Below are 23,017 nucleotides of genomic sequence, written 5' to 3'. Positions count from 1 at the left end.
TTTGGATCAAGTTGATATATATTTTTTCCCTTCATCCAAGTCTGTATGACCTAATCAACAAGTTAGATGTCAAATAACCATTATAGTGGGCCCTAGGAGGCTTTTAATGGTGGACATTCAATCACTAGTGTTTTCCCATGGTTTGATCCGACTGAGGCTTAGATCTACCTCATTTTTTGAATAAAGCCCTAAAATTATCTTTCAAAATGGATTGACGGCATGGATAAAACACAAACATCATGTTAGGGTCCACATACCAACGACCACTAGCCACGTGGCCGGTGGCAGCATCACTAGCCAAACCACATCCCTGTTTACTGGAAGTTATGATACTTAAGCTATCGAAGCTTAACACACAGTAATTAAAAAATTACACACGTGTCATACATTAGCTCAAATAAAACGGGAGCGGATTAGGTGAGGCCCCTGGATCCACTAAGGGAGTGTTTGGACACGCGGATTAGTGGGAGTGGGTTGTATTATGGTGGATTGCACGGCTTCCAATGTCATAAATGAGTTATACAGTGGATTACTTGCAATCCCACTAGATTGCTATATCCATCGGCCCATCTACTGCCAAGTTTGGATGGGCGGACGGGATGGGATTTCAAAAGCATAGTGCGTTTGGGCAGGCATGGGCCAGCGTTTGCACTGGGTCCCGCTGGGACGTGTATTGGGCCACCATCACGGACGGTTCGATGATCGGAACCGTCCAATGCGTCCAGGAGGTGGGGCCAACGGTACCCATGGAGACCTTATCCTCCCATGCACAGGCACACACGATTTCCACTGTCAAACGCAAGACAGACGGTGGAGTAAAAGATTCTGTGGGATACACTGAATTCAATCCGAAACCAAATATTTCCAACTAGTTTTTTGACATGCATTCAGTGGATGGAGTGGATTTCCCTGAAGACATCAATCATGGGCCCCACCATTAGCACAACGCAAGAAATTGCGCAAGTCCCTGCGTCCGTGAAAACCGACTTCGGCGGGCCATTATGCGATCTTGGTGGTGATCAGATCAGCAATCCAAACCGTCCATAATCTCCAAAAGGGGGTCACAACCCTTCCCATGAAGTCAGAATGGACGGTGTGGATACTCCCTTCGCCAAAACTCCTTCCAAATGCGGCTGTTTTCGCACCTTCGCTGCACAACGTGCGTAAACAGAGTCAGTTCGTCCGGCTCCAAACCGACCTTCACCAGTTAACGGGATTCGCAATCCACTGGATCCTCTCCCGAATCCAGAGACCACTCCCATCCGTCGTCAATACCACGCCGCCTAAACAGAACTGCAGGAGGACGGGGTGGGATTTCAAAACCCAATCCCACGTACTCCACTCTACTCCCACCTAATCCGCGCATCCAAACACGCCCTAAGGTGGGTGGGTCCCCTGACTGTGGGGCCCACTATGATGTATGTGACTACATCCACTCCGTCCATCCGTATTTTAAGTTCATTTTAAGGTATAAGCCCAAATATGAGCTTTCAATACAGATGAACAGCATGGATGTAATGACGTACATCACAGTGGGCCCTGCGGCCCTACAGTGAGGGGTCCCACCCACCTCGGTGGATCCAAGGTCTCACCTAATCCGCTCCAGAAAATATGGGTAATTGAATGCGGATCAATAAAAACTTAATAGGCCTGCTATAATGTTTATTTGCCATTCAATGATATAATCCGGTTCACATGCATTTTTGCCACGTGGCCCCTCTCTAATGAGGCTCGGAACATGCCCAGTGAAATTAATAGGAGGAAAGTTTGATACTCTGATAGTGATGGCTGATGATACACATGTAATAAGGGCTTTCAAATATAGATATGCGACTTGAATTAAAGCATTCAAAATATGATTTCCTGACCGTCTAATTGTTCCATATTTAATTATTTGTTTAAATGAAAAATGCCAACGGCTTAACAGAATAATGAAATGCCCTGGGGCTCACAGTGATGTTTATGGACTCATAGATATGCGCGTGATCTTTTTGCGAAAGCCTTTCGCACGAAATCCGAGTTCCTAGAAACTGGCGTTACTGTAGTATTTGGAAACTCCGTCCATATAAATAAAGAAGATGAGCTTTTCTTCCTTACCATATTTGCTCTCTCTCTCTCTCTCTCTCTCTCTCTCTCTCTCTCTCTCTTCAGCATCCAGAGTTCACGACACCAACCATGTCCGTCGTTCAATAAGACTCGGTCACACCATACCATGCTGAATTCAACCCTTCCACCACCGTTGAGGATGAATTCGACATGCTCGCAGCCGTTGAAGATGACTCGGACACGTCCTCCGACGATGATGATTTCTCCATTAATGAATCATACAGGGTCCCCCAAGGAATTATCACCCGTTTTTATTGGCAAAGTGTCCATGAAAATTGGATGAAATAGTATGTGAAGCCCAAGTGCCCACACTATCCATAGAAATTAAGTTGAAGGAATACTGTAGACGGTTAGATCCATGGGGACATCGATCAGAGCCCATCGGTGAACAGACGGAAGTACGTAGGGTACTGGTTGAGACATTCTCGGACGATCTCCACTATTTTTTGTAAGCAGAGACATCTAAAAGCCGTATTGCCGAGATGGTTTTCCACTTAAACATTCATACAGACTGTATTGACTCAGTGGCCTTGAATGTTAGTGAGATAGCAAAGAAAGCCCATGAAGCAGGAAAGAAGATTGTACATGTTGTAGCTGAGTTTGAGGTTTCAGAGATTTTTGTATTGATTGAAGAAGATGAAGAAGACGAGGAAGAGAGACTGGCTAGGGTCCTAAGAGAATTAATGGATTTGGCTTTTGAAAGGAGGGTTAGTACAGTCCCAGCATTAAGATCTTCAGTTGAAGCCCTGAAGAGGATGAATTTCAATAACAGAGAGTCAGATGAGATCAAGTGTACAATTTGTCTGAATGAATTCTCCATAGGGAAGGAGGTCATATGTATGCCATGCTCACATATTTTTGATAGTGAATGCATAATTCAATGGATGGAGATGAACCATGTCTGCCCGATTTGCCGATTCAAGATGCCGCCTCAACAGTATGAAGAGATTTGATATTTTTCTTTGTTCTTTTTACCTCCATAGATAAGCATGCAGGAAGTCTTTAAAAATCGACTCTACCGAAAATCAGATGAAGGATTAATGCCTGTGGTTTTGCAAAGAGTGAGTCTTCGTAAGCAATTTCAGGACTTTGGGAGATTGTGCTTGCTGGCAACGCTTTGAATTGACATATAGGCGTGGCCCACCTAACAGACAGATCATCCTGATTTTCGAGAAGGGTGATCTTCACGGTGAGGCCTACCGGTTTCGTGTCCATGATGTCAGACATATAGCATGCTGGCGGGAAAGATGTTACAGCACCACAAGTAGTGATACCCTTGGCTAAAGGTGATCAAAGCTCAATATTGTGTTTGATGCATTTGTAAGACTAACGCATGAACATGGGGGCTCATCTACACGTCATTCAATGAGCTAAATCTGCAATAGTGTTCAAAATCCAAGCCATTCATCAGGCGGGTCCTACTGTACAGATTCCTTTTCCCCAAAATCAGACTAGTTGAGGCATCAGATAGAAAATGATTTTAGAAATAAATTAAGAACGGCTTAAAAAAACTAACCTTTTTTCTCTGGCCAACCATTTGTTTCATAAACCTTATCTCAATAACGAGAGGACAGGATCATTTTATTTTATTTTTTGTTGTTAAAGTCGTCTGCATGGTGAGACACATCTGATGGACGGATTGGTTCTCGCAGGTGAGACCTACTTTGGCACCTGGGTGGCATGTGCATGGGCTCCGTTGTACACGCGGGTGGGCTTAGCAAATCTCACACACGGCACTTGTCATATACATGTACAAGCATCCAGACCGTCCAAATCATGAACTCATGTTTGATAGGAGCGTGTAGATGAAAGTCACACTAATCAGATGATCCATCCACCGTACAAACACTGCATACAAACATACATCAGAATTTAATCCAACTGTCTAAAACGTGCGGCCCACCGTAGATGGAGCAGGAGCGATTCCCATCTCGTGGATAATACGATTGGCTGACAACATCCTACCTGTAGCCGGAAGGTCCGTGGTGCCCACCACGATGTGCATGTTGCATCCACTCCGTCCATCAGTTTTGCCAGCTCATGGTAGGACATGATCCCAAAAACGAAGCTGACCCGAAACACCACCCGAGAGAGTGGATGGAAACGGCTAGGGTTGAAACTTTCCTAAGGGTCCACCTTGATGATTCGTCACAGGAAATTGGCGTTCCTGCGGGATCCGCGTATCCAAGAGATAACGAACTTTGGTTGCCTGACAAGCACCTTCTCCACACGCACCTTCTACACGCATCACACGTGAGAACATGGAACTTTCTTGGAATCTAAGATTTGTGGACCTGGTTCCCACCATCGCGCAGTTTTTCACGGATCAGAAGGATTTTCTTATAAAGCGATCTACGCCTTTAGTAGATCATTCTAAAAAATGAATGTAACAGCCCACTTTTGAAGTACAGGCGCGGCGCCCACCTAATCACTAAATGAAAATGAATCTAATACTATATTATTATTGTTATAGGAAGATCCGAACCCTTTACAATCCCAAGGACCGACATCGTTTTAATCCAGTCGGACACGCAAGAGTATCCAAAACAGCAAACACTACTGAAGAAAAGGAAAACCTCCAGAATGCAAACAGATAAGTGAAGCTAAGTCATACTCCGCTCGGTCTGAAACTCGGTTCGGATTCAGGACAGAAAACGTGTCTAATTAGTCAGCAGTAGGGCCTCAAAAAGAGAACGTCACGTTAGGTCGGAGCGGATCCGTAGATGGCGACCCTAAGCCGAATAAGGTGAACCTCCACCAAAGAAGGCCATCCGAGTTGAACCGTAGGTCAGAAAAGGAGAGTTTTCATCGATGAACGACAACCCAAGCCAAGGTCCCTTCCTCGTTTCCATCTTCGCTTGAAGGACCTACAAGCTGAGGGCTCGTCGTCGGCTTCATCCTCATATTCCTCCAGAGAAGAGGTGTCCCGAGCCGAGGCCGTGGCAAAATGTGGGTACATCAATCGCTTAACTTAGGAATTACCATAAGCGGACGTGACCGGGTACTTCGCCCGCAGATATGCATGACACACCACACGATCCTTGGATCGCGTACAATATCTCCACGATCCGAAAATCCTCCTGATTGAACGAATCGTGCCGACATTAACGGACCCAAACAATCCGACAGTCAGGTATAAATACAATGAGACCTCATTGCTACAGGTACGCAATATCTTACGCTCTCCCTCTACCTTTCAACTTAGACCCGGATTCCCTTGCCCTAACTTAGGCAATGGCGGGTCCCCCGGCTTAGCCAGGGTCTCCTTTGCTAATCCTTTGTGCAGGACTAGGGTCCCCCAGAAGTACGGAGTGGAGGGTGATCCAGATTTTGTCAGCAACATTTTTTGGCGCTGTCTGTGGGAAACTGATATAAAAGGTCAGATTCCTATCCTGAAGCATAATGGCAAGAAGAAAGAAGAAAGTAGTAGCCGCGGAACCGAAGCCAAATGAACAGACTCCCTCTTCCTCACTACTTCATGCTGAATCAGCCCCGGGGCCTTCCCAGCGTTCTCGCAATCGGGCGAGTAAATATCGAGCCATGCACAACGAGATACAAGCCTTACGTGGCGAAGTGAATAGGATGAAGCAACAACAGGAGTCACAACCACGCCCGACTCATGAAAATCCTGTTCCTGAACTGGTCGGTCTTGTCATGGAAGCTCATTCCGCGCCGAGGAGTATGAGGCCCAAGGCACCTCGACACCCTCAGGCGCCGGTTTCGGGTCAAAATCCTCCCCGACCCAAATCCGAGTCTTGGCTCGGGACACAGCTACTCGAGCTCCAACCAATGCTTCGGTTACCTTAGCCCTGGCACCAACGGATCTCCATCTTCGACTAGAACGGACGAGGGGAAGGAGGACTCCAGAAATAGAAAACACCCAAGAGACCGTAGTGGAGAACAAAGACCCTTGGTAGAAATGGTTTGCGGAGCTCAATGACAAATTCCTGGCGCTGGAAAAGAAACAACAGCCAACGTCAGTGCTTTCGGCTGTTCAAGCAATGATGGAAGAGACCGAGCCTCCTTTCACCTCCACAATCATGGATGAGGTGATGCCGCAGAGGTTTTGGATACCTCTCGTCATTCAGTACTCTGAATTTGGTGACTCATCCGAGCATATGGAGGCTTATCGTTCGTGGATGCAAATCCACACGGCAACAGACGCAATGATGTGTAGAGGATTTTCGATCACCTTACAAGATCCGCTTGGAGTTGGTACTGGCAGCTCAAACATAATTCCATCAGTTCCTTCACAGAGTTAAGTCGACTATTCCTTACCCAATTCATAAGTGGTAAGAGAAGTCGGAATCCCAACACTCACCTGTTTGCTATCAAGCAAGAGCCAAATGAGTCATTGAAAGATTACATTACTCGTTTCAATGAGGAAGCATTATTAATAAAAGATTACGATGACAAGATGGCGCTCGCTACCATATTCAGTGGCCTAAAAGAAGAAAAATTCACCTTCTCTATTGAAAAGAACCCACCAAAGATGTTAGCAGAACTCGTTGCCAGAACTCAGAAGTATACTTATGCCGAAGAATTCTCTAATGCCCGTAAAAATGTCTAAGTAGCCGACCCAACCGAAAAAGGGAAGAGGCCAAGGAACGAGGAACTTCAGACGCAAAGTAAAGGACCGGACGATCGTGGCCCCCGCGATCATCGTCCGAATAGGAAGCTAGAAGGAAAATTTCATTCCTACACTCCCCTCAACATTCTGCCGAGCAGATCCTGTTGGATATCCAAGGAGAGAAACTTCTGAATTGGCCTGTCTCCATGAAGGCCGATCCGGAACATCGGGATAAACTCAAGTTCTGCCGCTTTCATCGGGACCACGACCACAATACGGATGATTGTGTGGTGCTTAAGGACGAGATCGAGTCCCTTATTCGTAAGGGACACCTGCGCCGATACATCAAGAGAGAAAGGACCTCCCGGAATAAAGAGCGGGGGCAAGAACGACCAAATAACCCAACGGAAGAACTGGCTGAAATCCGTACCATTTTTAGGGGCTCATCTGGTGGGGGAGATTTGAAAAGGGTTCGAAAAGCCCACTCTTAGAAGCCTGATCTGGAACATTACATCCACTTGACTGAGTGGCCTAGCAAGGAACTTCGGGTCAGCCCGTGCAGCCTGAGCTTCACCGAGGATGATACCTGCGGAATCCAGCATCCGCACGACGATGCCCTGGTGGTTACCATGACCATAGCTAACCACAGGGTGTACCGTATCCTGGTCGACACCAGTAGCTCAACTGACGTGGTCTACTCCAAGGCTTTCGAGAGAATGAGGATTCCACGGTCACGCCTCCGACCTGTGAAGACCCCTTTGCACAGCTTTGCCGGAGAAAGAGTGATCTCCGAGGGAGCCGTATCTCTCCCGGTAACTGTAGGAGAATGGCAACATCAAGTCACCCTTATGGTAGACTTCCTTGTTGTCAATGTACCATCCGTACACAATGTCATCCTGGGCAAACCCTCTCTCAACGCAATGAGCTCGGTCGTCTCCACCTATCACCTAATGATGAAGTTCCCAGCCGAGGGTAGAATAGGCTACCTTCGAGGCAACCAATGCAAGGCTCGGAGATGTTATGCAATAGCAGTCAAAAAGGGATCCATGAAGCAAACACTTGCCATCAACGTCTTGGATCCCCAAGGACCCACAGGAAACTCATCTGTGGAAGACCTGGAGAAGGTGCCCCTTGATGAAACGGACTCGAGCAAGACCATCCAGCTCGGAACGTCATTAAGTTTCGAGCAGCGATCCAAAATTCTAACCTTCCTACGGCAACACAGGGACGTCTTTATATGGTCACATGCGGACATGCCAGGGATCTCTCCTGACATCTTGGTTCACAGACTGAACGTGGACCCAGACCACAAACCGGTAAAGTAAAAGAGAAGACTATTCGATGTCGAACGGTACGAGGCCATTGCCAACGAGGTCTCCATCTTACTCGACGCTGATTTTATAAAATAAGTATATTACCCCGACTGGATAGCAAACGTGGTACTGTTAAAAAAGCCAACGGGAAATTGCGGGTCTGTGTGGACTACTCGGATCTGAACGAGGTCTGCCTAAAAGATAGCTTCCCATTACCTCGGATTGAGCAGCCGGTAGACAGTACGATAGGCCATGAATTACTCTCCTTCTTGGATGCCTAATCCGGGTATAACCAAATCGCGATGCATCCTCTAGACAGGCAGAAGACTACCTTCATCACGGACAAGGGACTCTACTGTTACTGGGTCATGCCATTTGGCCTAAAAAACACTAGGACTACATATCAAAGACTAGTAAATCAGATGTTCTCCAAATAGATCGAATGCACTATGGAAGTATATGTCAACGACATGCTGGTGAAAAGTGTCAAGGCGTCCGATCACTTGACAGATCTCGGAGAAACGTTCACTGTCCTCCGAGAATACCAGATGAAGCTGAATCCCGCAAAGTGCACTTTCAGAGTCGGCTCAGGAAAATTTCTCGGGTTTCAAGTCAGCCAGAGAGACATTGAAGTGAATCCTGACAAAATCTAAGCACTCCTTGACATGAGTTCACCTCGGACTATCAAAGAAATATAATGTCTCACGGGGCGAGTCGCGACACTTGGACATTTCATATCCAGAGCAACAAATAAATGCCTCCCCTTCTTCCAACAGTTGAAGGGTCATAAGAAGGCAGAATGGACGTCAAAATGCGAACAAGCCTTCCAACAATTGAAGCAGTATCTGGGCTCACCCCTTACTGTCCAAGCCCGAAGAAGGCGAGCCCATGTTCCTGTACCTTGCAGTCTCAGCCTCGGCCGTTAGCTTGGCCCTAATTAGAGAGGTTGGAGGCAAGCAACACCCCGTATACTACGTGAGCAAGGCTATGGTACCTGCGGAGACAAGATATCCGCCCCTTGAGAAGCTAGCGCTCAGCCTCGTTGTTTCAGCTCGGAGGTTACGTCCATACTTCTAAGCCCATTCAGTCGTTATGTTGACCGACTTCCCTCTCAAACAAGTTCTCTAGAGGCCTGAAGTTTCAGGTCGGCTAACCAGGTGGGCCATCGAACTTGGAGAGTTCGACATTCAGTTTCGTCCGAAGACAACAATTAAGGGCCAAGCTGTGGCCAACTTCATTGCCGAATTCACCACTCCTAGTGTAGGAGTGGTCAGCGTCGAAGGCGAGACTATCCCACCTGAGCCTCCGTCCAACTCAGGAACTGTATCGGAAACCGGATGGATCCTTTATGTAGACGGATCATCTAATGCTAAGTGACCCAGAGCCGGGATCGTCCTGATCGCACCTGATTCCATATCCATCCAATATGCAATTAGACTCGACTTCAAAGCTTCAAATAATGGCAGAGTACGAGGCTTTACTAGCTGGATTCAGATTGGCGACGAGTCTGGGTGTCCAAACTCTCCACGTCCGATGTGATTCTCAGCTGGTAGTAAATCACATCTCCACCGAGTACGAAGCTAAGGAGACGAGGATGATCGCTTATCTAGACAATGCGAGAAAATTAATTGAAAGATTTTGGAACTATACAATCCACCAAATCCCCAGAACAGAAAATTCGTGGGCCGACGCCTTGGCGAAGCTGGCCTCAGCCACCGAAGGGAGGATCCCGCGGATTATTCTTGTCGAATTCATAAAACATCCGAGCATTGACCAGACAGAAGAAAGTGGTCAATCCAGTACAAGCTACTTCGAGCTAGATGGACCCGGTTTTCAACTACATCACATCTGGCGAGATCCCCTCAGATAAACTGGAAGCCAGGTGCTTGATAGTCTGAGCTGCGCGGTACGTCGTCCTCGACAATATCCTACACAAGAAAGGACATTCTCAACCCTATCTCAGATGCCTCTGACCTGATGAAGCGGATTATGTTATTCGGGAGATTCACGAAGGAATCTGCAGAAACCATTCCGATAGCCGAGCCCTAGCCCTGAAGATACTCCGGCAAGGATACTTTTGGCCGACCCTCAAGCAGGATTCGAAAGACTATGTTCAAAAATGCAATAAATGCTAACACTATGCAGCCGTGTCGAGGCAGCCGGTAGAAGAAATGACTCTCATGAGCGGTCCGTGGATGTTCGCTCAGTGGGGGATCGATATCATTGGCCCCTTACCCACAGGGAAGGGGCAGGTCAAGTTTGTCATCGTTGCAGTCGACTACTTCACCGAATGGGCTGAGGCCGAGCCGGTTGCGAAGATCATGGAACGGAAAGTGATTGACTTCATCTGGAAAAACATCATATGCCGGTTTGGGATTCCGCACACCATCATGTCAGACAATGGCCGACAGTTTGATAATGGCAAGTTCCGAGGCATGTGTCAAGAACTCGATATCACAAATGCATATTCCTCTCCTCGGCACCCCCAGTCCAATGGGCAGGTGGAGATAGTCAATAAAGTTATCAAACACCATCTTAAAACAAAGTTAGAGAAAGTGAAAGGCAGTTAGGCTGAGGAGCTCCCATTCGTCCTCTGGGCCTATAGGACCACAACTCAGTCCTCAACTGGGGAAACCCCATTCTCACTCTCTTACGGCTCGGAAGCAATGGTACTAATTGAAATTGGCCTTCCTACTACTCGAGTAAAGAATTACCAAAAGAACTAAAACTCCGAGTAGATCGCAGCTAACCTGGATCTGCTTGAAGAAGTCAGAGACATCTCAGGGCTCCGAATTGCTGCTCGGCATCAACAAGTAGCATGATTCTACAATTCTAAAGTCAAGGTCAGGCGGTTCCGCCCAAGGGACTTACTCCTTCGCCGGATCTTCTAGAACACTACTGAGCCGGGGGCTGGGTCACTCGGGCCTAACTGGAAAGGGTCATACCGTGTGGTCCGATAGACTAAACCGGGCTCTTATTACTTAAAATACCTCGAGAGTCGCCAGCTCCCTCATCCATGGAATGCCAAACACTTAAAGGTCTATTACCCATGATGAAATAGCCTTTAAGGCTCTCAATAAGTGTACGCCTCCGAGCGGCTAGCCTTTAAGGCTCCCAATGAAATTCACTGCTTCCTCTCTACATAATTAGATTATCTACTAAGGAAAAGTTACCTTTCATATGTAGAGGCGAACTGAACGAGCAGATCCCTTAAAGAAGGGTTTAGAGCGTAATCATACAAAAACTTGACAAGGCATCCCCTCTAAGACAGGGGAAAAGCCAAAAAATGACCCGCCTCCCTAACAAAGGAGTCGGCTCATCGCCCGACTAACGAATGAAGCGGAGGTTTCTCGCCAATCGTGGGACGAGCCGGCCCCCTAAGGGTTCGGACTCAGCAATGATCAGGCTATAAAGGCTTAAAAGTTCTACGAGACGGCATTGGAAGGGGCTGACCCGTCAAAGGGTCGGCTCGGCCATGCCCTGAAATAAACTGACCTGTCACCGAATCAGTTCGGCAATTAACAATCAGCAGTCAACATCCAAAAATTAACTATGGATTAACATATATAAAGGGAAAATCATCATCTGAGCGCCCTTTTCAAAGGGTTAAAAAATATTATCCATCACATCATTCACTAAATAATTCAACCATGGAAGAAATATTAAAAACTATGTAGACAGAGGAGGAGCTTGCAAGTCGAGGGCTTGGTCTGGGCGGACATCTTCAGCGGCCTTCTCTCCGACGTCGTCAAACAACAAAGGTTCAAGGTTAAGGTCTGGGTACAAATCCTGGACCACCTCAATATAAGCATCGAAGCCACAGTTGTAAAACTTAGTAGCTTCGGCCTCCCTCTCCTTTGAAGTCTTGAAGGCCTCCACCGCAACAGCCACCGCCACAGCCATGGAGGCCTCATCTTCAGCCCATTGAGCTTCCACCACTTGCGAGACGGCTCAGTCCCGTTCTTCTGCCGCCTCGGCCCTAGTCCGCTCCAAGACTTTACCCAATCGGGCATTCTCCTTGGCCAACAAGTCTGCATGGGCCCTGGCCCGGATCAATTCGGATGTGGCAGCACTGCATCGGGCCTCGAGATCATTCACGACCCCCTGCAACTGGAGCTCTTTAGGCTTCCCATCCTTAAGCTGTCGGCGCAGCTCGCCCTGCTCAAGTCAAAAAAAGTGGCTTCATCCCGCAAGATCCCTGCTTCGGTCTTGAGGGTTTCCACCTCAGCGTCAATCTTCCGACGCTCCCGCACTCTTTCCCAAGCTAAGAGGAGTCTCGGAACGAACTAAATGAAAACAGGAGAATGAGAATAAACGCAAAAAAAAAATAGAAGTTGAGAAATACACGAGGGAGTAGGAAATACCTTGTAGAAGACAGCGGACAGGTCGTTCAAAAAAGAATCATCCGACTTGGTGAGAAGGATGGCAATCTCCTCCTCCGGGGCATGTTTGGATGCCCAGTGAGCCAAGAAGGACATGTGGTAGCCTAGCTCGAACCTCCCTCCTCTAGTCCCTACATGGGCCGAGCCTGCAACCTCCGTAGCCCCAGTTCTGCTGCCAATCGAGGCCTGAGCCTCGGCCCCAAGATCATTCCCGGCATCAGGAGGAGAAATCATGTCGTCGGCCATCCGAACAGCCTCCTCCCGTTCAGAGGAAGAGGGTACAGTGATGCAAAGCTCAGGGGCTACAGGAGGAGCCTCCATAGGAGGGGGAACGACGGTAGGCGGGAGGGAAGGAGTCGGAACAATGATTGCCGGAGTCGAAACAATGATTGCTGGGACCCCAGCCTCAGCAGGCGCTACAGCTGGAGCTGCGGCAATGGGAGCGGCAGCTGGAGCTGCAAAAACAAAAAAGGGACCAGAGGGGCCCTCCCCGTGAGGAGCAGCATGTCGCCTCCGAACGGTTATCTTCATCTGAGACTCGGCCCTCAACATCTCCTCCGCCATTGAGGCAGCTTTCCTCTTCCGAGAACCAGATGTCTCAACCATGCCTGCGCAGAGCGTAACAAATCAACAACCGAATGAATAAGTTTGACCTCTCTAAAAAGGAACAGAAGAGAGAAACTTACTAAAAGATGTTGGGAGAGGTTGAGACTTGCAAAGCCCGGACCAGTGAAGGTTAGCGGCGGTGATTAGGTCTGACCAGGAGCGAAGCTCCCCCGATCATGCCTTAGCCTTGGCAATGCGGTTCTTCTAGTTCGAGTCGAGGAGAGGCAGGCCCCTTGGAAAATCTACAAGGATAAAAAGAGCTTTAGTCTGACAAAAAAAAAAGAGGGTGAAAGGGAGAAGAAAATGCTTAAAGTCCGACCTGATTTTGAAAATCAGGTGGGGACCCGAGTCGTCAGAGTCCCAAGCTCCGCCGCTGGGGCCTCCCATTAGCCCGCAACCCAGAACCACTTATTCTTCCAGTCCTTGTTGGAAGACGGAAGATTCATCACCAACCCCGACCCTTTGCTGTCTTGGGTCGCAAAGTAGTATCATGGTTCTTGTCTGTCGTGCTTGACTGGGTACAAGTTTATCAACTCCTCTGGGGTCAGCTTGGGATTCCCGACTTGACGGCAAATGATGAAGGAAGAAGTTAACACCCTCCAAGCGTTGGGGGTGAATTGCCCGGGAGCTAGTCCGAGGTAGGCTGTTACGGCTTAGACGAAGGGATGCAAAGGGAATCGAAGCCCACATTACAGTGCACAGAAAAATGGCGACTTCCCCCTCTACAGGTGCGCCAGCGGTGTCAAGAGGCTCTGGGGCCCTTATCTGAACGAAGTCTGGGATCTGAAACTCCAAGCGGATCCACCCCATTTGAGACTCCATTAGCACGAAGCCTCGAGGGACTACCTCCGAGGCCCGTCCACTCATATGCATCTCAGTGGTCTCGGTGGTCTTGGTCCGGGGGGCTCAGGCGGCTTTCTTCTTGCCAGCCCGTTGAGTCCGAGCCCCCACCTCTTTCTGTGTTTGAGGCGGAGGGAATAGAGTTATAATGTCAAAGGGGCCTTCTAAGGCTCCTCTCTCGTTATCAGAGCTCCCTGGTTCGGAGTCATCATCATAATCCCGAACGGTCTCTAGATCAGACAACATTATGAAGGGAAGTAAAAAGAACTCTAAAAGAGACTCACCGGACGATCACCAGGAATCACTTTTATCGAAAATGCTTAGTCGGTCGGAATCACCTACCAGAAACTTCAAATTGATCGGAATCGCCCTCATTAGAACTCACCTCCTCCGGCACGCACTCGAATTCAGAATACAAGTGGGGAGAGTGGTTCCAAAGGAAGTTTATATAGGCCATATAGAATCTTAGCATTAATGGCGAAGAATGATAGCCGCAACCAAATCGTCACGAGCCGACTCCAAAGCACACGTGGCTGTTCATTACTGGTTCGGTCCCTGCCAGACGGTACAGTTCTGACATCGAACAGCGTGCTCCGGTATACGAAACGACGCCCGAGCTGGGGAAGCGTCGCTTGGACGCCTCCTTGGGCATACGTGGCAAACTATCATAGGATCAACCATTATTTGGAATCGTAACCGTCGCCACGCATCCACTAGAGGACAGCAGGCGCGAGATCCTGAGATGATAGCGCTTCAAATGTTGGAACCATAATGACATATGCATGCGATGAAGACCCAGCAGATGAGGATTGCTGATCTTCCTTGTGATTACTCTCCGAGTCCGAGGCCGACCTCGGAGAGTAGGGGGCTTCTGTTATGGGAAGATCTGAGCCCCTTACAATCTCGAGGACCGACATCGTTTTAATCCGGTCGGACACGCAAGAGTATCCAAAACGGCAAACACTACTAAAGAAAAGGAAAACCTCTAGAATGCGAACAGATAAGTGAAGCTAAGTCACACTCCACTCGGTCTGAAACTCGGTTTAGATTTAGGACAAAAGACGCGTCTAATTAGTCAGCAGTAGGGCCTCAGAAGGAGAATGTCACATCAGGTCTGAACGGATCCTTAGACAGCAACCCTAAGCCGAATAAGGTGAACCTCCACCAAAGAAGGCCATCTGAGCTGAACTGTAGGTCGGGAAAAGAGAGTTTTCACCGATGAACAATGGCCCGAGCCAAGGTGCCTTCCTCATTTCCATCTTCGCTTGAAGGACCTCCAAGCTGAGGGCTCATCCTCGGCTTCATCCTCATCTTCCTCCAGAGAAGAGGTGTCCTGAGCCGAGGCCATGATGAAATGCCGGTACATCAATCGCTTAACTTAGGAATTACCATAAGCGGACGTGACCGGATACTTCGCCTGTAGATGCGCATGACACACCACACGATCCTTGGATCGTGTACAATATCTCCATGATCCAAAAATCCTCCTGATTGAACGAATCGTGCCGAGATTAACGGACCTAAACCATCTGACAGTCAGGTATAAATACGATGAGACCTCATTGCTACAGGTACGCAATATCTTACACTCTCCTTCTACCTTTCAACTTAGACCCGGATTCCCTTGCCCTGACTTAGGCATCGAAGGGTCCCCCGACTTAGCCAGGGCCTCCTTTGCTAATCCTTTGTGCAGGACTAGGGTCCCCCAGAAGTACGGAGTGGAGGATGATCCAGATTTTGTCATCAACAATTATTGTGGTGGAATTAACCATGCGCACGGCACAGATTTGTAACATGCTTAACATGTTTGCACGTGCACTGCCTGTAGAGAAAGAAGTTTTTTTTTTTTTTTTTTTTTTTTTAAAGTAAAGAGGGTGCGTGTGGATCTTGCGGATCTCTCCGTTTTTTAGGAGAAATTTACAACTGTACGACCCATTTATGGCAACAGGGGAGAATCCCTGCCATGGGTGTGCAGTTCTAGTTCATCTAAGCTATATTGATGGGCTTTTTTATTTTATTTTATTTTATTTTTTTGATCCTAAGGAATAGGAATTGATAGATATTTTTATAAAATGCAGTGAAATAAAACTGTTTTTTTTTAATCCCGGTTTATTAATTCTAAGGATCGTTGTCTTGATTATGCCATCTTTCACGACCAAATATAAATAACACATTATAAGATATACCTTTGTGCGGAAAGACCATTGGATTTCTCACTGTTGATCTAGCAGTGTAAGGATTTTCTTCCCTATCTACAACAAGTGTACCAGGGTAAGAATATGTGTTAAGATCTCTAGTGTGGACTAATATCTGACCTGAGCCATCAAAGAAGTGGACCACACACCCAGGGTGAGGCGTGCGCACGTATGCATGGGAGATGATGAGATGTCTACCTCTTCCCCTGTTCTTCGCACTCCCTTTCTCTAACTCTTTCTCACAAAGGGGCATCCTTCCATTGTCCATGGTCATCATTCTTGGGTAATCTTCGTTTTTGGGTAATCTCATGCCACCTCAAGGAGTGGATTAATGAATCTTAATTACATTAAATTCATCAAGTAATGTTTAAAATAAATCAATGGTTAAAACTTAATGGTTAAAAACTTACTATTAACAAATCAAAAATCATAAAATTGTTGGTTAACCTTTAAAACGCTTGATGGATGGTCCAAATCATGGAATCAACTCATATATTAATGTCGTGAGTGAGTTAAGTAATCTCATGTTGAATTGTGTGGGGTTAAGCAACCTTGATGAAACCACCTAGCCAAATTCACTTTTAGTGGCTTATAAGCGGCATCATAAAACAAACCAAAGAAGTATCAGTTGAAGTCTTTACATCCTCACATCCTCATGCCAAGAGATTAAATGAATCTAGTGCAATTGCAATTATCACTAGTTTAGCACAAAAGGCTTCTCTAAGTAGCTACTTGCAAATGATCCAATCAATGTAAGTAATCAAAGGCCTTGATCTATGGAACCATCTATGCCATGCTTACATACTGATGTGGAGTAGTGCAAAGGCACATCAGCATCAATTGGAGTCTAGTGGTGGAGACCCACTATCCTGACATCAAATTAGTCCCCTTATATATGATAAACAATTTGAATAGTATAGGCATTTTCAGGTTCTTATACGGTCATAACCAAGGAAATAAGATCCATGGATAATTTCTCCCCTTAGCCACAAGTAAAGTCTAATATGATCAGGATATTTGAGGACAACAAACCCTTATTGATAAATATTTTCAACACAAATTAACTAAGCAAATGATTAGTGAATCCATATAGAATAGGATAAAGGGTAATTGAAATTTGATTTTCCAAGGCACTACCCTAATAAAGGCTCAAGTAGAAAAGTGCAATTTATGTAATTGGATTCGGGTCGCTAAGGATGATCACTAACCGTGGATTGAATCAATTTAGCATGGAGAAGCTCAGCAACTCCAACTATCAATATTGGAGAATTCACCACTGATGGGCCCCTTAGGGCGTGTTTGGGCGGTGGGATTAGAAGGGATTGGCTTAGGATGGGATTCAAAAAACATAATTATTACCTATGGCAGGGATTGTCCTATGTTGCCATGGGATAAGATTAATGTCATGCTTTGTTGGTAATATGATGGTAAATTGAATGGATATACCCACCATCATTTGAATTTACAGAGAATAACACACGTGTTATATCCAAGCTGTTCATTTGTTTTGTAACCTCATTTTATGGCATTGACCTAAAGATGAGATAGATCCAAAACTTATGTGGCCCCAAAGAAGTTTTCAACAGTAAGTATTCAATCCTCATTGCTTTCTATGATGGGTCTACTTGAGCTTTAGATTTACCTGATTTTTTTAGCCCATGCTTTAAAATAATTTCAAAAAATGGGTGGACGGTGTGGATATAGCCCACACATCATGGTGGAACCTACACAAGCTATTAGACATGGAGTGAAATTGGCACAGGACGAGATGAATCCCATCCCACCTAATCCCTTCTAATCCCACCGCCCAAACACGCCCTTACTGGGAAGTTCCTGCGCAGGAAAGCTAGATGGAGCTTACCGTGATGTCCGTGAGAAATCCAAATCGCCCATCAGTTCTGATAGCTCATTTTATGACGTACAGTTAAAAATGAAACGGATCCAAAACTCAATTGGACTACATGAGAGGAAACAGTGTAGACTGAATGACCACCGTTGAAACATTCATATGGCCGTACAAGATTTTGTATCAATCTATTTTTTTTTATTTTTTTTTTCAATTCATCCACCTCATAAACGGTTTGGATGACATATAAACATCAAGATGGACCCTGGGAAGGTTTCAACGGTAGGCATTTATTTCCCTTTCTCCTCTCATACGGCCCCTTGAGTTTTAGATCCAACTGATTTTTGGTCTCATGTCCTAAAATGATCTGAAAAAACGGATGGACAGGGTGGATTCCTCACATCACAGTGGGCCCACTTAGCAAATCTGCGTAAAAGTGGCGTTAATGCAGTTAGTTAACTCTAAACGCATGTTGATTTAGAAACACCATCCATATATATATAAAGAAGAAAGAGCTTTTCTTCCCAACCGTATTTACACTCTTTTCTTCTTCAGCATCCAATTTCTTTCTTGTTTTCACCTCCACTCATGAATTCAATTGACTACCTAACAGAAACAAACATGTCTGACGTTGAAGAATTCAACCAATTCGACATCTTTGACATTCTAGATGACTTGGACATGTCGTTTGACGATGAATTTGATTTCCCTGAATCATACATATTCAGCCATGGAAATATCACACGTTTTTATTGGCTAAGCATCCATGAAAGTTCAGATGAAATACCATCTGAAACCCAAGAGCCCACGCTGTCACTGGAAATTCAGTGGAAAGAATGTTACAGACGGTCATACATATAGAAAGACATCGATCTGAGCCCACCACTGAAGATTTGGAAGTTCATACTGTGGTGGATATGATCTCGGATAATCTCGACCTTTTCTTACAAGCTGAGACATCTAAAATCCATTTCTCTGAGTTGGTTTCACATATGGATATTCCTCCATACTGCATTGAATCAATGGCCTTGAAACTTACTGACATGGCGAAGAAAGCCCATGAAGTGGGAAAAAAGATATTACGTAACCAATTTGATGTATTGATATTGGTTGAAGAAGATAATTATGAAGAAGTGAGAGTGGCTGAGGCCCAAAGAGAATCAATGGACTTGGCTTATCAAGGGAGGGCTAGTGCAGTCCCACCATCAAGATCTTCAGTTGAAGCGTTGGAGAGGATGGTGTTCGACAAAGGAAAGTCTGATGAGATCAAGTGTACAATTTGTTTGAATGACTTCTCTACAGGGATGAAGGTCATACGGATGCCCGTGCTCACATATTTTTGATAGTGATGCATTATTCAATGGTTGGAAATGAACCATCTGTGTCCGCTTTGTCGCGCGGTTCCAGATGCCTCAACAATTGGAAGGGATTTGATATATATATATATATATATATTGTTGGAATATTTAGTTGAATTAAATAGACTATTAAAAATCGAGAACCAAAAAAGGAAAATAATTTTGAGAAAGAAGAACTTATTGAATGAGTCGAGGCGTGACTGAGTCACTCGGCTTGAAATCGAATTTGCTCCCCTTGGACTGCGTCCCAAGTGCAACAGGTTTCCAGAGCAATCGACCTCCAGGATACAACGACTATGACCCGGTCCCAGCGGTGCACTCACTGTACACGGGCTCGAACCACTTGCAGTTTAATCCGAAAGTGCTGAGTTGACTCAGCGATGAACTCAGCAGAAAATGCTTAAAACCGAATATCAGAGAGTGTTTTATAAGAGAAGGATTTTTCATATCTTTGAAACTGGAATCGGATGTCTTTTTATAGACTCCGAAGTGGTGCATAAGCACCCTTTTCAAAAGGTTAGGTCCGTTGGGTTTAAACCCAACCGAGGCGACCAACCGGAAGGGACGCATCTCTCTGGTTTAAAACGAAAAGGCGCAAGTGCGAGTACACTCCCGCATATACAGTCCTGCGAGTACCCAAACACACACCCACGCGAGTATACACACACCGCACCCGCACCCGCACCCGCACCCGCGCCCGCGCCCACGCCCAGCCCAGCCCGTCCCGTCCCGTCGCGTCGCGTCGCGTCGCGCACGCGCACACGGACACGGACTCGGACTCGGACTCGGACTCGGCTCGGCTCGGCTCGGCACGGCACGGCACGGCACGGCTCGGCTCGGCTCGGCTCGGCGCGCGCGCGCGTGTGTGGTCAATGGCATAGATTAGAGCTATTGGCATAGCCCCCCCACAGGACCAAATTCACATGCCCCCTGAAAGGGGCTCAAGCCCTAAGCAAAAATACTATCTTATATACAAGATAGTTAACTTTGTGAAATCCGATGTGGGACAAAACCCCAAACTCAAAAGTACTACAATTTCAAAAATGGAGGGAAATTACCGAAAATTTGAAAATTCAAATTTTACTACTATTTTAAAACAAAATATAACAATCCCCCACATGTTTTAAAATAAAACCCTTTCGGATTAAAGCGTAATAGTTGTGCAATGGTGCCGGTGTCACCATAGACTTGAACCGACATTAGAGTAAGCAAGACAGGTCTACAGGAATCAGGTGACACCATAGTCTTGAACCTGAATCCTTTTAATGTAAATCGCAAGTACATGCCACTCACACAACTCTTCCTCTGCAAGTGATTCTGCGGTTCGGTGCGTTTCGGCCATACACCATTACCTGGATTTCATGAGTGCTCTAGAGAATTCGCCTAGATTCTCATACGAAGCGGCCTCCACCTCCACACCCATATAGGTGAATTTCATCAAGTATATGCAGCAACTATATACACCACCAAATATATGACTATGGATCCATGAAGAGTTCTAAAAACTCATCCTTCTACGTTGTTGCTCGCACTGTACACTATAGAAGGGGCTCATATAACTCAGCGCAATCGTCTACCTCGTGTTTTGTTGTTTACCCATTAAACCTATCTATGGAATCTCCACTTGTATAGGTTGGGTTGTCGACATTGGTAGCTCATAGATTAGGCTCTACCCCACTTCCTTCGATGTATCATTGACTAACCTTTTAGATAGTCCTTTGGTCAGAGGATCTGCCAGATTCTTTTTTGACCTCACAAAGTCAATAGATATGACTCTATCACGCAACATATGTTTCACTATGTTGTGTCTGAGTCTAATATGCCTGCTCTTTCCATTATATATTTTACTCTTTGCTTTCGCTATAGCTGCTTGACAGTCACAATGAATAGATACGGCCGATATAGGTTTTGGCCACAATGGTATATCAGCTAAGAGATTTCTAAGCCACTCGGCTTCTGTTCCAGCCTTTTCTAAGGCAATAAACTCGGATTCCATAGTAGACCGAGCGATACATGTCTGCTTGGTAGACTTCCAAGAGACTGCTCCTCCACCTAAAGTGAAGACATATCCACTCGTGGATTTTGTCTCATCTGAATCACTAATCCAGTTAGCATCACTGTATCCTTCTAATACAGCAGGAAAACCACTATAATGTAAACCATAGGCTATACTGCCTTTTAGGTATCTCAAAATCCTAGACAAAGCATTCCAATGCTCTTTTCCAGGGTTATGTGTATATCTACTTAGCCTTCCTACTGCAAAAGCTATGTCTGGTCTAGTGCAGTTTGTTAGATACATAAGGCTACCAATTATTCTGGAATACTCCAATTGAGACACACTATTTTCTGTATTCTTCATGAGAGTCACACTATAATCATAAGGAGTACTGACAGGTAAACAGTCAAAATGGTTAAACTTTCTCAATATCTTCTCAATGTAATGAGATTGAGATAATATAATAACACCATTTTTTCTGGTTACTTCAATACCCAAGATTACACTAGCCTCTCCTAAGTCTTTCATGTCAAACTTAGATGACAAGAATTTCTTAGTTGTATTAACTAATTTAATATTAGTTCCAAAAATAAGCATGTCATCAACATAAAGGCATATAATAACATAATCATTTTCAGAAATTTTACTATATACACATCTATCTACATCATTTATATGATAACCATTTGATTTTAAAACACCATTAAATTTTTCATGCCATTGTTTAGGAGCCTGTTTTAAACCATATAATGATTTAATTAGTCTACATACTTTATTTTCTTTTCCTGATATCTTATAACCCTCAGGTTGTTCCATATATATTTCTTCTTCTAAGTTTATATATGGAAGCTATCGCTATTAAGACCCCGATAGTTGTAATTCTAGTTTATATATGGAGGCTATCGCTATTAAGACCCTGATAGTTGTAATTCTAGTTACAGGAGAGTATGTATCAAAGTAATCTATTCCTTCTTTTTGTTTAAAGCCTTTCGCTACCAACCTAGCCTTAAACTTATCAATAGTCCCATCTGGTTTTAGTTTCTTTCTAAACACCCATTTACAACCTATTGGTTTATTTCCAGGAGGTAGGTCTACAATTTCCCAAGTGTTATTAGATATAATAGATTCTAATTCATCATTTATTGCTTCCTTCCAAAAGGTTGCATCTGGAGAGTTAATTGCTTCTATATAGGTTGTAGGATCATCTTCTACTAAGAAAGTGAAAAAACCATCTCCTAGGTTAGTTTCTCTTCTAACCCTAGTACTTTTTCTTGGTTGTATCTCTTCTACTACTTTCTCGTATGCATTTTTACTAGTAGATGCAATATCTGATTCATTGACTTCCTCTATTCCTATAGATTTAGATTTCATAGGGAATATGTTCTCAAAGAACTCTGCATCCCTAGCTTCTATAATTGTATTAGGATCTAGAATATTATCCTTAGTTTTTAAAACTAAAAACCTATAGGCCGCACTATTTTGTGCGTAACCTATAAATACACAGTCGGTCGTTTTAGGACCTAACTTTCTTTTCTTAATTTCAGGTAATCCTACTTTAGCAAGACACCCCCACACTTTAATATATTTGTAACTAGGAACATGATTCTTCCATAGTTCATATGGTGTTTGTTCAGAAGATTTAGAAGGAATCCTATTTAGAATATAACAAGCAGATAGAATTGCTTCTCCCCACATATTTGAGGGTAAGCCTGAACTATTTAACATAGCATTCATCATCTCTTTTAGAGTTCTATTTTTACGTTCTGCTATTCCATTCTGTTCTGGTGTATAATGAGTTGTAGTTT

General features: G+C 45.2%; 2 protein-coding genes across 2 annotated transcripts; both read left to right on the top strand.

The window, feature by feature from the left end:
* The first annotated feature begins 2,559 nt into the window (after positions 1-2,559).
* On the top strand, positions 2,560-3,059 carry LOC131234631 (E3 ubiquitin-protein ligase MPSR1-like). The gene has a single exon (XM_058231558.1). It carries the CDS (start codon positions 2,589-2,591, stop codon positions 3,057-3,059), a length of 471 nt encoding a protein of 156 aa, XP_058087541.1. The 5' UTR covers positions 2,560-2,588.
* Positions 3,060-18,694: 15,635 nt separating this feature from the next.
* Positions 18,695-19,201, top strand: LOC131234630 (uncharacterized). The gene has a single exon (XM_058231557.1). The coding sequence runs from the start codon at positions 18,695-18,697 to the stop codon at positions 19,199-19,201; it is 507 nt and encodes a 168-aa protein (XP_058087540.1).
* Positions 19,202-23,017: the final 3,816 nt, after the last annotated feature.

This window comes from Magnolia sinica, chromosome 19, assembly GCF_029962835.1.
Source record: "Magnolia sinica isolate HGM2019 chromosome 19, MsV1, whole genome shotgun sequence".
NCBI classification, from domain to species: Eukaryota; Viridiplantae; Streptophyta; class Magnoliopsida; order Magnoliales; family Magnoliaceae; genus Magnolia; species Magnolia sinica.
The sequence above is the reverse complement of the archived record's forward strand: the minus strand, read 5'-3'. Positions and strand labels throughout refer to the sequence as shown.

What these genes read in the sequence shown, in the direction of transcription:
- LOC131234630 (XM_058231557.1), top strand. Translation starts at nt 18,695, where the DNA reads ATGTTACAGACGGTCATACATATAGAAAGACATCGATCTGAGCCCACC.
- LOC131234631 (XM_058231558.1), top strand. Translation starts at nt 2,589, where the DNA reads ATGGTTTTCCACTTAAACATTCATACAGACTGTATTGACTCAGTGGCC.